This window comes from Psittacula echo, assembly GCF_963264785.1.
Source record: "Psittacula echo genome assembly, chromosome: 2".
Taxonomy (NCBI): Eukaryota; Metazoa; Chordata; class Aves; order Psittaciformes; family Psittacidae; genus Psittacula; species Psittacula echo.
The window spans coordinates 39587366-39604231 of NC_137737.1; the positions used below are offsets into that span (position 1 = coordinate 39587366).

At 36.5% G+C, this 16866-nt stretch overlaps 1 protein-coding gene across 1 annotated transcript in view; it reads left to right on the forward strand.

Annotated features, from left to right (window-relative positions):
• MALRD1 (MAM and LDL receptor class A domain containing 1) overlaps window positions 1-16866 on the forward strand; it is a gene marked incomplete at both ends in the record, with an annotated part of 263139 nt that overhangs the window by 8307 nt on the left and 237966 nt on the right. The window contains 5 exons of the mRNA XM_080609618.1: window positions 813-926; window positions 5010-5147; window positions 9685-9779; window positions 9858-10019; window positions 12887-12980. Coding sequence (XP_080465744.1) covers window positions 813-926; window positions 5010-5147; window positions 9685-9779; window positions 9858-10019; window positions 12887-12980 — 603 coding nt within the window. The remainder of the gene's footprint in view (window positions 1-812; window positions 927-5009; window positions 5148-9684; window positions 9780-9857; window positions 10020-12886; window positions 12981-16866) is intronic.

Consider the following 16866-nt stretch of genomic DNA (forward strand, 5'->3'; position numbering starts at 1 on the left):
ACCTTAGTAGTATCACACAAATTTTTATATATTTTTTTTTATTTTCCCAGAAAATAAAGGAATCTAGTAATTTGAAAAGTAATCATTAATAGCCAGTCCTTTCATGGGTTTTTGCAAATTGTGGTTGCAGGTATGATTCCATTAACAACTGGGTACTCTAATTCAGTCATTATTTATAGTTGTAGGCCAAGTAAATAGATATCACTTTCAATTATCAACATCATATGTCTACAGGCTCTGAAAATTCAAACTCCATAGATCAGGCATTTCCAATTCCTTTGATAAAAAATCAACTTGGAATTTCTCAGCTGTTTTCTTCATTTGATGTGTAAACTCTTCCAAAGTTTTTTAAGCATTTGCCAAATCCTTATGAGAGAAGAGATATCTTTATGAATGTTGGGCACTTTGTAATTCTACTCTAGTTTCCTGTTGTTTTCTTATCTAGTATATTTGTAGACGATTGGGCAATAAATCCAATTGGTAAGTTAATGATATACAGTTGACTTGCATAGCATGCACCAAAAATTTTAGTCATAAAACAGTGTTATAATTCAGTTAAATATTATCCAAGAACACACTGGGTTGAAAGTCACTGCTTTGCATAAGCCATACTTCCCATAAGCTGCAGATTTGGAAAGTGAGGTTCTAAAACAGTCTTTCAGAGATGTGTATAGATACAGGTTTTTCAAAGACTCTTCATGGCCAGTATTAGACAGATAGAGTAATTCTTTTCCAAGTGAAAGCTAGGATAGTAACATAGCTCATGAACAGATTCATATTCTTCTGTGCATTATATTGCTTTGCTCTGACAGATACTCAGTCATCTACAGGAAGTGAATGCCAAGGTTATAATGGCTCCTCTGCTCCATCTGTGGAACTGTGTGTTTTCAACAACCAGTGTGGAGACAGCAGTGATGAGAAACAAGGTAAGTCTCAGTGGGCTTCATAAGTGAGATATGAGAACTTTTCTTTTTTTTATCCTTCTCTCCTTGTCATTTGTTTGGTGTTCGTTTTTTTTGTGGGTTTTGTTTGTTTGTTTGTTTGGTTTTTTTTTTTAAGACAGTTTTTTCCTGCTTCGGTTGTTTTTTTCCTTTCCCTGCTTAATTTTCAATCTCTATACAGAGCAACAGTTTTATAAGCCTTCATATGGATGTGGTGTAGTAAAGCAAGCGTTTCCTCATCCTTGCCCACATAAATTCAATGGAGATTTAATGAGCATTATCTTTTTTCCTTAATTTGTGGTAAAATTTTCTGCTGAAACTCAGTTTTCATCCAAAATACCTAGACCAAAGTATAAGTAACATTAGCAAAATTTTAAGTCTAGATTAGAGGGGAAAAAATTCTTCAGCTCTTGAAATGATAATCCTAGTTTAAACTTTGTCACATTCAGAGGCTATGAATACAGTTGCTGATGTTTCCCTTAAAGGAAAGACCTGAGCAATGACAGTGAGTTTTAACTGCTAGTGTCTGAGTAAATTTGCATCAGAAATCTACTTCTTCCAGAATACTATAACATAAAATTATGCTGAAAATTATTTTGTGTGCATATAATTATTACAGTGCATAAAATAGTCCTGCTCTTTGAGAGTCTTTGTTCTTGAGTGTGAAGAAGAGATTTCTCAAAAATTCTAATCTTAAAGCTTGCCTGAATTGTTGCGCTCGCTGTGCAACAGAGGAAGCTACCATATATGGGGGTGGCTTTAAGTAGGTTGTCTTTAGGTGAGCTTGTGTGCATCTGCGCACACTGAAAAATGTTAATTAGAGCATGTTAGTGATCACTGAATTCAGCTGAAATCTGCGAGAAAGAGCAGTAACTTAAATCCAGGTTCCACAAACTACAATTTTGTGCCCAGGTACATCTGGTTTTCATCTGATTTGATGTTTTATTCAAATATGATGCAGATATGTTTGCAATAGGAGTCTAGAGTCAACTCTAGGATACTTTTCCTATCTGCAAAGGGATAAAAAGAAATTAAAAAAGCTGTATTGGATATCAGTATATCTCATAACTTTCTTGTGCTGTACTAAGATATATTAAATGCCAATGGCTGGAAATTATACCTGTTGAATGCCTTGATGTGTGACTAATATGTCTCAGATTAATGTGTATTTTTATTGTTACCAAAAGAGATGGTTATGCTATGTTTCACTGCATAGCCTTGAAATCCTTAATGTGCTTATTTTTGATTTTGCTAGAAAGTGTTTCTCCAGGCAGAACTTTCTATTATGACTGCAGAATATGCAGCAAGAGATACCTTCTTTCATTAATTTTTATGGAGTCTTTTTACGCTTTTTTGTTGAGGGAATACTGGTATAGATAAATGCTCTTTTAGAAGTACAGAAATTAAATGTTGCTCCAAAGACTAGTTTAGAAAAATGAGCCTATGAGCTCTGTGAAAGACCTAGATGCCAAATAATGTTTTATTTGAGTATGGATGAACATGAGGTGTGGGATTAGGCTCTGAGTGACAGGCTGTGGATGCTTGGGCTGCTTGGGTAATGCTCTGGATTATTCCAGCAGATAAGCTGTCTGTCAGACATAAAGATACAAATCAGGGTGTCAAATTGAAGATTCATCCTGCTACCACCCACTCCTCTGATTTGGGATCATTGCAAAATTATTTTTCTGTTTGGGTTTCAGCTCTCCAGTCTCATGTTCATGACAGGTCCCTGCTGCTTTCTCTGGGCTGTACTCTGGTTTAAGGAAGTTTCTGCAGTGAAAATATATCAAGTTGAAATTTCAGATGGTGTGTTTATATTGGCATTTTAGACTTCATACATGGTTGGCTTGTGCTTTGCCATAGCATTAGAAAAGAAGACAAATAAACCCTACAGTAACTCTTATCTCTGAACAACCATTGCAAAATATTCACCAGGGGATGAATGATAACTAAGTACTCTTAAAAATATTTTGCTCTCAGAATATCCCAAGCTGAGATTTTATATGCATGCACACTTGAAATAGAACCTTAAACTGTAGTTTGCTTCTGTGCCACTTGGAATTTTTCCATAGTGGTTATTTTAAATATTTATTTTCTTCACAGGAAATTCTGCAAGAAAATATCTAGAACATCCTTATCTAGAACACATTTCTTCCTTCTGGCCTTTTGATCACTAAGCAGTGACTTTGTCTTTATAAATCTATCTTCCAGCAAATTTACAGTGGTTTGCTTTCAAGCTATATTTTCCATGAAAATGAATACCATCTTGGAAAAAAGTTCCTGTTTGGGTTTGGTTTTTTTTTTTTTTTGCTATTTGTAAATACTGATTTTAATTTTTTTCAGCTATGAGAAAATTCCTGAGGAAATATTGAAACTGATCTGGTGCATTTCATGTTATGTGAAGCAGATATACCTCTTTTGATTTTGATGAGAAAATGACATGCTTTTCAACCACTTAAAAAGCTAAGAAATAAAAGCCGCAATAAACAGTTGATTGATGAACCAACCTATCCGTACATTAACTTGAGTCTGGAATGGTTATGTGAATTATCTATTTTCTCCTCTCACCTTATAATTAATTGTTGCAGTAAGCTGATGTGAATATGAAAGCTATGAAATTGAACATCATATAGTGTGACTATAAATGCTGCAGTAGCAACTTTATTTAAAATGATTAGTGAACTGTGATAATACAGAATAAGTAAAAAGCATTAGCAGGGGCCCAGAGTGTGCACCAATTTGAGAGGAGCATGAAGGTATTCTAGCTCTCATGTCTATCCAGAATCTTGATTTAAAGACAGTCTCAACCCATTCTCCTCTGCTGTGCAAGAGAAAATGCAGGTGAACTGAAAGTTTCCACGCAATGTGTGAAATGTGGAGACAGTCCCACACACTAGCCATTCTTGGATGAAGTTGTGTCTGGTTAGACATTCAAGTAATGGGGCTGTCCAGCCTCTTAGGCACATGTAAGCTCTTTCATTCAGATTGGATGTGATGTAAAAAGGGCTGTCTAATAGAAGAGCAGAAACAAACATCTGTCTCTCTCTCTCCCAGTAAGCAATTCTTCATCAGGTCCCATACTTGCCTCAAATTCGCTGAATGAAGAAGTACATCAAACTGGGTTCTGTGTCAGACAGACAAGTTCTGCATCTCTATTCTAACCTGTGCTGCCCCACAGGGGGATGTGCAAGGGAGAGAAGCAGTTCTTCCCCACCATGTCATGTGCACTGGAAAAAACAAGGTCAGAGAAAAAGCAAAGGGCGAGACTATGTTGCTCTGAGGGCTTGTTTCAACTCTTCTCTGAACAGTGTGGTTTGTGCTTTAATGCAGTAGCTTTGCAAAGGCAATGAGCACTGGTAAACTTTGTATGTCAGCTGATGAGAGCCTTGGCCTTTCTGCTATGATGCCATGGAGAGGGGTGATGGTGTCTGGAATTGAGTTTATACTCCAAGTTCCTAAAAATGCATACTGCAAAATGGTGAAATAAACAGCAGTGGAATAAAAACTCCAAACATTTCTGCTATTCAGCTGGTTTTGCTGGTTATTTCTTAGTGTCAAGTCTGTTTTTCTGCACAAGAACGCTGGATAAACAGAGGAGATAATGAAATTCTTTGGCCAATACCTGCAGTGTATTTTTAAGAACAGTCTTTGCATACAAACCATGCTAATTTAGAGAGTTTCCTACAAGTAGGTAGCTGCACATGTATTTGTAAACGAAAAAACATATGTTATAGTGATATAATATAAACAGACTAGTTTGGTTTGGCTTAAGGTGGGGGCACTTGGTGGTTTGTTCTGGTGGTGGGTGGTTTGGTTTGTTTTTTGGGTTTGGTTTTTTTTTTATTTCTTTCTTTGTGGTTTTTTTTCCTTCTTCAATGTTCATTCTCTTGTCACTGTTCTGTTGCTCTGTTTTTCTTTTTTATGATTTAAAATTGCTGCTGCTGCTCACTTGTTTAGGGAGCTGTTTGGAGTGTTTCTGGTGTGCTAATTAAATAACAAGTGATGGTGAGAACATGCCACTTTATTTCTGTTTTTGAGGTTTAGATTGTTTGTTTTGCTTCACTTCAGGTTCCTCGTTTAAGTGTGACTTTGAAAGTGACCTATGCAAAGCTCTTCGTGAGCTGAACTCACAGCCTGGATGGATAAGAAGAAATGGCCTCTCTAGGGTGGGACCACCATACTTTGACCACAATGGGAATGACAGTGGTAAGAATCCTTATGTCCTTTGAAGGAACCATGGGCTTTTACAAATTATGTAGTTCTGTATTGCTTATTTACTAATTTCTTGATAGTTCAATTGTACTCTGCTGCATGTTTTCTGAGCACTTGTGTCCAGGTTTTTGGGTGGTCGTAATTACATTAACCCAGAATTCCAGGAAAAAAGTTATTGTATTCCAGAAAGCTACTTTTGTTATCATGGAGAAGCCAAGTAATCAGTCATTAACAGTAACGTTTATCTGCCTGAGTGACCTTTGCCTGTTTGGGAGATATAGGGTAATCATTTGACTTGATGATTGCCAAGTTTAGAAATTAGTATTGGGTCCCAATTTTGAGACTTGCTTTCATCTCTTCTTGGATTGGTGAATCCAAGTGTGTGTATCTTTATCTGTGACTAATATTACTGCTTCAAATACTTTGAGAGAAAATTACTTTGGATCTGTGGATAGGAAGAGCCTCTTTTGAGCCAGCTCCTCTCTAAATCTTATTACAGTTTCATTTCACATCAAAGGCTGTCTCTCAACTAAGTAATTAATTGTCCCTGTGTTGTGGTTTAAACCCAGCTGGCAACTAAATACCACGCAGCCACATGTTCACCACCCACTAACTGATATCCAGCCTGGTCCCTCCTGGGTGACTCCCTCCAGTTTGTATACTGGGCATGGCTTGCTGTGGTATAAATACCCCTTTGGCTAGTTTGGGTCAGATGTCCTGTCTCAGCTTCCTCCTGGCTTCTTGTGAGACTGAAAAGCCCTTGATCAGGGTAAGAGCTACTTAGCAACTAAAACCTCTGTGTGTTATCAGCATTGTTCTTAGACTAAAGTGAAAATGACAGCTATTAGGAAGAAAATTAACTCTATCCCAGCCAAAACCAGAACAAGCTTTTCTTCTCAGACAAAATATGCGTCTTAAACTTTTCCAATTGCCAAGTTTAACCCTGCTTTCCAAAACCTGTTTTGTTCCTTCTGTAACACGTGATTTTCTTCATACATTTTTAGCTAACTTGAGCCAACTTTTTTAGCTACAGCAAGTACTCTCCTGCTTTCCAAAGCTGTTAGAAGGCTTGTTTACAAGAAAGCAAGGAAGGAGGGAAAGAATTTGATGGAGACCTCTAATAATGCAGTAGAGATGTGAGCTGGTTGAAATAATCTCACAAAACTGTTCAATTCTCTTCTCCATATTTTCCATTCTTTTTATCCCTACCAACTCATTCTCACCTCTCCTGGGTGCAAGGAGTGCTTCAATAGGAGGACAAGCACCTGAAGGTAGGCATGTGATGTTGGGGAATGTACAAGAATATGACCTTATAGGGATGAAAGTGTCGTTGTGAGACTGAATAGCCTAAGTGTTTTTTATCTCATTCCTAACCTATGATTATCTGGGAGTGTGGAAATCTGTACTGTTTTGAAGCAAGCAATGCCTCCTATTCATTGCATAAGCTACCAAAGTTCCATATAATGATTAATGTAAATTGCTGGTTTAAAGGTGGAAAACTTGCTTAGAAATCAGAAAAATTAAAATAGCACAGAATTAAAAAAAAAAAAAAAAAATCAGCAGAAAACCTCACTGTTTTCCTGCAAGTTCTCATTCCACAGCTGACAATTTTCATGATGGTCTATAATTAGGAAACTTTATGCAATGTGCTTCTAATTTAATTTTTTGCTTGCATATAGCACTCGAGTACCTCCTGCTGTATGTACCTTGCTGCTGAAAATAAGGTTGCTCTTAAATAAATGTTGATTTAAGATGATACTAGCATAAAAATTTGAGTAGCTACCAAACCCTTTTCATAAACACAAGCTTTATTTCAAGTATGTCAGATGTGAAACAGTATTTTTAAAATAATAACAGCTGTTATCATCAAGTAGCAGATAAGAGACAAATACTATGGAATAAAATATATAGCAAACTCCTTAGTAGAGTCAAAATTAGCTAACTAGGCAACAGTCTTACTCTAGTTGTAGTTTCTAGGGTTTCTGTTTAATTGGTAGTATACACCACATCAGAACGTAGTGAAGACCTGAAAGATATTCTTGCTTATAAACAATAAGAAATGTTACCCTTATCCTGCGAAGAACTGGTAGCAAGGGGAAAACTTAACTTACGCAGACACCTAAAGCTAGCAAAACCATCAATTTGCAAGTGTTTGTTACAGAGGAAGGAAACAGCTCAGTCACCTGTATCTTCCCATTAACTTGTTTTGGGAGCTCAGACACCATTGTACCTTCCAGGTCTGAATTGTGTGGTAGCCATATTAATGTAAGTTGTTTTGATCAGTTAATAGAAGGCTTGAATACTTATACCTATTCAGCTTTTCTAAGAGGCTGTGTACTCAGATTGTGGACTGAATGGCTAAGGAGATTTAAATGTATTTGGTTATTTTGTTTTTCCACCTACAGAATGACTAAACTGTACTGTCATTTTCTGAATGCTGGTTTTAGCCACCTAGGAAATATTTATGTTTTTACAGCAGCTATTCAAGTTTTCCCACTGCTGGTGACTCAACAGATTGTGTAATCAGTTTTATGTTGGTTCCTGCTTAAAAAATAAATTATATTGTATGGTGACAACTGAGCAGAGTATACTCTATGGCAGAGTATTAAAGGGAAGAGTTCCTGCCATCAGGATAATGCACACACATAAGCAGAAGAGCAAAGATCACTTGGTAGATGTAAATCCTTTGATTTATGTAATCATTTACTCAAACCCAACATGATTGTTTAGCTCTGTCTCTTCTCATGGTTCTTTTAGCTGAAAATGTAGTTGAACAAGAAAAGTGGTTTTAATGACCACGTAGAAAAACCAAAACCAAGCTAACAACAAAACTAAAACCAAAACATAACAGCTTTCAATTAGTAAAACCAGGTTATGTATGCAGAGGTTTAATGTAAAATCACTGTTCAAGGAATTTCTTAAAGTTACTATCTCTGCCCTATGTGTATAAGACTTAAAATTCCTGTGGCAGGTGAAATCTGACCTTGTTTGACTTTTACACATTTATCTTTAGGGAACTAAAAAAAGTTCGATAATTATGGAAGTTGGAACTCACTGAAACACACTGGAGTCAGGGAGTACCAAGCCCTCTGTTGTGGGTAGGAAGAATATCCTTGCAGCTGGCAGGCTCTGAAAATGTTGTGTGTACAGTCATGAAAGGCCTAAAACCTAGCAGTAGCATGGCCAGTGCTCTGATAGCAGGCTGCAGAATGCTCTTCTGTGGGAAAAGCTCAACTGGGTCCAGCACTGAGCTAGTTTTATGGTCCTTTGTCAGTGACTTGTCAGTTCTGTGCAAGGATGAGAGGTCAGGGTGGGCACAGTTTTATAAATGAAATATTCAGATGTTTTTGCCTGTCTTCTGATACTTGGTTTCTGTAATAATCTTTACTTTTAGGACTTTACTATTATTACTATTATTATTCCTTCAGTCCAACTTAACTTTTCTTTTCTCCTTCATCTTTCTGCTTTCACTTACATAATCATGTCATGTCAGAGGGTTTCAAAAACCAAAACAAACAAACAAAACCCAAAGCAAAACCCCAAAACAAACAAAAAAGAAAAAAAACCAACCCACAAACAAACCCCCCCCCCAAAAAAAAAAAAAAAGAAAAAAACAAAAAACCAAAAAACAAACCACAAAATCCTAGGTTTTTTATTTACTGCCTTGTATCCTTTAACATCTCCAAAATTTTCATGCTCAGGAAGAGAAAAATTTTGACTAGCAGTATTTGAAATCCTAAAATATTTGATATCTTAAAATAGGGTGGTTGCTATTTATCTTTTGGGAGATTTGAAACAATATTGTCAGGAATTGACACAGTCAGTCAAAAGGCATAGCAACAAGCATATTTCACTAGCTTGTTCAGCTGTTACGTTTCCAAGTAAGGCAAAGCTTTGATTTAGACTTGTTTTCTGTAAATGGAAAGATAATGGTATCTTTAATGGTAGTGAGAAGATTCTGAAGACAATTTTTTATATTTGGAGTGTATGCAGGGATGCCACAACCTGTTCTCTGCAATGAGGCAATTTTCTGAGCAGCCAAAAAACTGACCCATCTCCTGTGGAACAGAACACCATTAACACCATAGCCTCCTCTCCCATCTTCCACCACTTCCTTAGAGACTTGAAGTGTTGTAATAAAACTGCATTGTTTGTCAAAACAGTTTTTTGTTTGGGCATGGAATATGTGATCTGTTCAGTAATTGGAGCGTAAGCTCTTTGATCAGCTTCCTGAGTCAGTTTTTATTTTGTCACAAAATTTTGCACTTACCAAGTATTCAAGCCATCAGCACATGAAATGTTTCGGAACCCTATTGGACACTTCATCAGGAATGTGGAACAATACTATCTCAATATTTAAAATAAACAAAAGCTTGGCACGCAAATAGCTACAAGTGTCATATGATTTTTTTCTGGGGAAAAGCTAACTGGTTTTTTAGTTATTAATTTATAGCCACTTTTTGTTTTACTGTTATATTTAACATAACTTTTCTCCAAACTTCTAAGATTGCTTTTTTATTCTTTTTAATAGCTTCTTTCCTCTCATTGTCCTCTGACACACGATCCTCTTCTGCAACTTTAAGGACCAATGTTTTCCTTCCAACTAATGAAGAACATTTTTGCCAGGTATTTCAATGCATAGTCCTTTAATTTCATTGTTTGTCACAGTACTTTGCTGGAATAATTGAACCTTTTTTGTCTTAGATTACATTTCATTATTGGATCAGCCAAATGAATGGAACACTGATGGTGGGGCTTCAGAAACACGCTGAAGATATTATTACAAATATCTGGCAAGTTTCAGGAGAATTGCAAAATCAGTGGAAAGCAAATACCATCACAATCAATAGCACTGAAAAGTATGAGGTTGGTAAATTGAGATTGCTGTAAATTGCACTTGTTAGATGGTTTCTAAATCGTGGGGTTTCTAATAATTCAAACCTAAATACTTGTAAATGGAGCACATTATCATGAGGTAAAAGGGAGGGAAGCCATTTGGAAGTTCATAGTTGCCATTAACAAATGCTGCTGCTTCTTTTCTCTTGGTGTGGTAAAACTAATGACAAGCCTTGTTTAACTTGTGCATGCACATTAAATAAAATAATCCCTCCCACTGCACCGTAAACTGTCTACTTGCCAATAGAGGTGATATACTTGGGGTCCTTACTTTCAATACAGTATTCCCTTAGATGCGATCTAACCGTACCAATAAATTCAAGGTTTAATTTAGGGGGGAAATACCATTCTACACTGTAAGATACTGTTCATATCTCACACGTGCGACATGCTTCAGATGACAAATGCTTCACTTTATCTACTCATTGTAGCTTTGAACCTTGATCGGGGAGCACATACATATGATTTTCGTTTAAAACGGCTGGAAAACCATGCAAGTGTCATAGTCTACTTACTTAAATGTTTTTACATGTGCCTTTACATAAAACATTAGTATAACAAATGTAACTTAGGGCTATAGTATTGTGGATGATGTATACTCACTATTATGCATAACACTGGAGATAAAGTGGGGAGAAGAAAATCAGAGGCATTTCCTCCTATAGAAGTTATAGTGAAAAGCACACAAACCTGAAGGAATGAGAGCACAACCTCATAGAATCATAGAATAGTTAGGGTTGGAAAGGACTTTAAGATCATCTAGTTCCAACCCCCCTGCCATGGGCAGGGACACCTCCCACTAAACCGTGTCACTCAAACTCTGTTTATGAACCACCCACGAAAACCAGATCAAACCTTGACAATAAATGGCTGGTACATCCCAATCTCTCTCTGAAGACTTCAATTAGGAATGTTTAAAGATGTTAGAAATGTTTGACAAGGAAGTCACAACTTTGTGGGTTGGGGAGGTAGAAGGTTTCTTGGGGTAGAATGGTAAGATAGGAAAGAAATCGGCTATATATTTCTAATTATTTCAAAGCATGCTTTGAAGAAGAATCTTTGCCTTGGGGAAGCCCATGAAGGACAGACATACAGTGTAGAGTCTAAGAAACTTGCTAATATTGTATTAATTATTCATCATTAATTATTAATCATTCAATAAACGTGAGTAATATAAATACTTGACTTGCAAAGGTAACATCGGTCTACAGCATCCAACAAGATCTGGATTTTTGAAGTAATATTTGCCTGTTCAACCTTGATTGAAAGTGTTTGTCATGAAATACCTGTACCTAATTCAATGCAAGTATTGATGTAGCTACTTGTCAATAACTTACCTCTACCTGATATGAATGTATGTATAGCAATCTGAGATTTTACTGGAATGGTTTACTTCTAGATCTATTATTTCATCCTTCATGTTGTTTAGAAAATTGAGAGACTCTAGGAATGGTTAATTATAATATGGTATTGTCTTCCACTAAATTGCTGGATCAAATTCTAATTGGATTATTGCTTTCAAACCTTGTTATCCTTTGGCCTGTATAAAGTGAACTGATGAGTGGGTACAGTCCAGCTTTAAAGAGGCATGTGTCAAACTTACCGCAGCAACCATTGCAATCGGCTAAAGAAATGTAGCTGGGCACCTCTCGAAACCTAGAGCCTAAAGCTGAGCAGACTTTCTTTGGCTGCTAATTTTTCCTTCAGGGACAACTTGCAAGATGCTGTTCATACGAGTGAATGCACTTTACTTGCCCTTTTGCACTTGTTCTTTTAATATGACAAGATCTTTAGCCCACTGGGCTACCTGTGGCATTTTTCAAGATAACATTTTGATGGTTAATATTTACATGGAAGAAAATGAATACGAAAAAAAGGGTTTTCAGGTGTAGACATTTTGAGATAGTGCTTGAATTCTTTTGTCAGTTTTGCAATCACAGTTGAAGGGAGATTTTAATTAAAATCAACCTCTGCTGCTTATTTTCTTTGCTGATTTTGATGTTGCAAATTTAAGTTTTGCCTCCCTACTTAAGGAGAAAATAAAAAGGTCTTGATTATCTATTTGAAAGAGGGGATTTAGTTTTGGCTTTCAAAAATTTCCACATGTACAGAATTCTGAAATGCAAAGATTACCACTGTTTTAATTACTCAATACATGGCAAGCTCAGTATATCTGATTTGGTTGGGTTTTGGAGAACTGTGGTTGACCAGTCTCCTTCACCACCACTTGCAGAAAAATTGTGGTACTATCTGCATTCACAAATATAGATTGAAATCTGCCCTCAAGATAGCAATATAAAATATTTGTGACTTTTTGCATATAGACGACTTCGTTAGGGGGGAAAAAAGATGCTGTTGTAACATTAGAGCAGAATAACAGTTGACTAAATACTCCTCGTGTTTTTTTTGGCTAAAAACTTGATGAAAGGCTTTTAACTAATGGTGCTTGCTGCTCTGGCTTGGTTCAGGTCTCTGATTAATTCTGCAAACCACCAGAAAAGGTTCATATTTCCAGTCTCTGATGGAATAATGGCTTCATAAAACACAAACTCCTTTGTATTTCTTAACTGTAGGGATTTTTGCTTTGATTTTAATTCATTATTGTTGTTTTCAGATCTTTCCTGTTAAATAGTATTTCACTCTTGAGCTGGATGATTAGACTATGCATCTGTGCTGACAAGCTAGAATGGTAATCCTACAGAATTTCTGAGTGATTTCAGTTCTCATATTTCTAACAAACTATGGACTAGACTGGCATATCTTGGAAGGCTGTCTTTTCTTTTGTCTGTGGCACTGATGAATGCCATTTCTTGTTGATTTGCTGTTCATCTCTGCAGGTTATCTTTAGGGGGATGGTGGAGACCCAGAGACAAGATGAAACTGTTGCCATTGATGATATCACTTTCAGTGAAGGCTGCTCTCTGGAGTGTGGTAAGAACACCTGTTTTTCAGGATTCAGATCATTTTACTTTGTCTTTCACTTGGATTAGAGGAGAAAATGCAAAGAAAAACCTTTTGGCATTCAAAAGTTTTCTTAACTCTGTTTTTATCTGGCTCATTTTCATTCCCTTGAAACCATCATCTGTCTTATCTCATCTAACCAAAAATTATGACAGTAAATGCCTTAAGAAATCTGGTACAGTGTAAGTGTAAATTCCTGCCGCAAGGAGAGCACCAAGGCCTAAGTGGGCAAAAGAGATCTGCTGGCATTGGCCAAACTATGATCAGCCAGCTCAGGAAAAGTTTTGGGACTGACTTTAGGGAGATTCCCCAAGAATTTGTACATATTTTTTTAAAATGTGTGAGAATCCTGATCTTTAGCTATATGGTGGGTAGTGTAGCTATTTTGTTCTGCTGTACTGTTCCAAGATCTGTAATGTCAGACTAGTCAGCTCTGGAGCCAGACCATCTCTGTGTGTAGGGTTTTTTTCACAAAACATTTCCTATTTATTTTTTCAACCCAATGTGTTTTCATGGGAAAGGAATGCTACCTATCCTAGCATAAGCTAGATTGCTTGCTTCTCTGTATTACACAAGGCAATTGCACTGTGGCACCCACGTCACATCCTCAGGTGAGTCCAGTCCTGTTTCAAAGTGACTCTTGTTTTCCTGCTTTGAAGTCTTAGCACAGGCACTGCGGATTCAGTCTTAAATTTAGCTTGAGGTATGGAATGCAGTGTTTGATGCAGATCAAGCTAGGTTACATGGTTGATTTTTGTGTGCTGTTGTCTAAAATAAAGCTCTCTAGGTTTCCCAGTAGGGGAAACTCTTGGTAATAGATGCACTTTTTAACATACAAGAGTGCTGAACTTAGTGTTTTAGGCAGATCGCAGTAAGAGCAAACCTTAGTGTGATAATTCAGGCAGGCATACATATTTATTTTAAAGGGGATATATATTGGGGAACTGAAATTTCAGGTAACTAAACTGGTCATGTAAGTTTTCCCATGTTTCAATTTTCTTTCAATGGAGAAATATAGAAGCAAATGTTTTAGAACCATTTTCATGACAGGGCCTATCTTGCTTCTCTACTTTGGAGATGTTTTCTGGCAGAACTACTTAAATGAGGAAGGACACTAATTTAAAACTTTGGGCATACTTGTCTATGAACAAGTGTAAGTTTGTAATATCCCTCCTTTGAAAAAATTATTCCAGCAACCTGTATAATTGCTTTACCAGTTCCTACAGGAGGATAGAAATCCCTCTGTACAAATGTATAGGGTTTTTCTCACAAAGCGTTTCTAAAGTAAACAAAAAATGGGGAACAAAATCAGCTAAAAGGCTGAAAGAGCTGGGAAAAAAAAAAAATGGGGGGAAAAAAATTGAAACAGAAACTAGGTGTACTTACCAGAACTTATAAATCTCATACATGGCAGCTGTTGAACTACTGCCTGTATTGTGACATACAATAGAGCTGCTGCACTATTAGGAAGATGTTCTTTATTGTGAGGGTGGGGAGGCACTGCAACAGGTTGCCCTGAGAAGTTTTGGATCCCCCAGCCTCGGGGCTGGTTGCTTCCAACCCAAACTGTTCTATGATTGTTTAGTACCTCAGGTATATTCTAATAAGAACCAGTTCTTATTCTGTGCCTCCCTATAGGGAAAAGTCAGCTTCATTAGGGGGCATCTAAATTGCTCACAGCAGCCAAAAGAAGGGTCAAAGGATCTTCATTTTATGCCTGGAAAGGAGTTTCACTGATTTTTTTTTTTTTTTTTTTCCAATAATTAAAACAAAAGGTCAGACTAATGGTTGTTTCGCTTTGAAAGTTTTTTGTCTAGTTCTTATGGGATGTATGTATAAGAAGACTTTAAATGAAGACCACTTTAATTGCAGACCACTTTAATTGCATGGAATTTGCAGTTAAAATTTGCGTTTTTAATGTGCCCTTCATTTATCCAGTGTAAATGCATGTAAGAAATGACCTGTGCATTTGTATTAATTAATATGACTGCTTTTAGAGTCATGAGTAAAACAGCTTAAGTGTTTTTGCTTTCAGGAGTTTCTTGATACAAACTGTGATGGCTAAATATAACTGTGATTTTGTTAAGTTTTAAGTTATTTTTTCCCATCTATCCCTTCCTTGTCTCTCAAACTGCCAGCCTTCAGTGTCCTGTCCAGTTTTGCTAGACAGTAAAATTTATCTATTAAAAAGCTACTCAACAAATTAAAACCCTATCTTCAGTATAGCAATTTAAGATACGCTGCAGTTTTTAATTTTCCCAACAGCTGTCAAATTGTTTCATTTATTGTTCAAAACCACCACAGCTTTTTATTAAATAAGAATACTATAGCTGTCAAAAAGAAAATATTAAAGTTATGCTCTAAACTATATGCAACAGAAAATATCCTTTAATGGTACCTTTAGTAGACCTATTCAAAAGCTTTGATAGTCTTATTCAAGTGTCTGATTGCTCTGCAGAACTCCGTCTTGACTCCTGATTAATTATCTACATCAAGAACCTCACTAATTGTTGTTCTGATCTTGCCATAAGGGTGAAAGCAGAGATCCCCAAGTCATGAAAGTGGAATGCTAGCAGAGAGAATGAGGTTTTTGTCCTCCTTAAGTCACTTGTAATGAAAAATGGTATGCCTTCTCTGCAAAGTTGCTTTTTTTATTTATTTTTTTAAATTGGGGTGATTATATATTTATTATTTGCAACGTATAAATTTTGCCAAAAATCCAGTATGTATTTCAACTGAAAAAAAATCTCAAACATAATTCTGTAGTCAATTGTAATTATGCAAAGATGTGGCCTTTAATATCACAGATGCAGAACCAAACTACTGATCTTACTGTTGTCTGACATGCTGCAGAATTAAGAGCTGCAAAATGGGAATTTTGTCCCAAGAGACTGAGGTATTGACAAAACAAACAAACAACATCAGAAATATTTACAACTATATTAAGAAACCCAGAAAGAACCAAAATGTTTTGTTTCAATAATTAAAAAGTATTAAAAGAGCTTGATTCCTTCTGAGTGTATTGGTAAGTATTTTCAGATGCTGACAAAATCTGTCCTTTTCTGGACCATTTTAGAATTTCTAATTTTCCATGGGAAATAAGATTTTCTCAAGCTCTTCTCACTTAATACACACAGTTTGAAAAAAGTGCACGTGTTCATGCAACACTGGGGAAAGGAAGAAAAGAGAAGTTAGTAGCATCAGCTGGACAGCACATTTCACTGAGATGTTAGTTATGTGAATAACAGTAACTCTGAGATGCAGTGAGCAGTAATGTTTGTGTATATTGATACAAAATTTTTATCTGTACTATTAGGAATCTCCATATTTTCTCTGAGATACCCTCAATGATATTTAAGGTTTTTTTTAACAAGAATATTGCCTTTTCCCTGCAATAATATTAGGAAATGGCATTTCCATTATCATAGAGCAATGGGCTTGAACATTTCCAGGGATGGGGTATCCAGAACTTGTCTGGTCAACCTGTGCCAGTGTCTCACCACCCTCTCATTGAAAAATCTTCATATGCAATCTAAATATATCTTCTTTCAATTTAAAACCATTGCCTCTTGTCCTGTCACTATAGACCTTGATAAAAAGGTCTCTCTATCTTTCTTACAGGCCCCCTTTAAGTATTGAAAAGCCACAACATCTCCCAGGAGGCTTCTCCAGGCTGAACAACCCCAACTCTCTCAGCTTTTCTTCAGGGGGCGGTGCCTCAGCCCTCTAGTTTTTGTGGCTCTCCTCTGATGCTCTCTAATAGGTCAACATCTTTTCTTATGTTACCCAGAGCTGGATGTAGTATGTCAAGTGGGGTGTTAAGAGAGCAGGGTAGAGGTGAAGAACCTGTTGACTT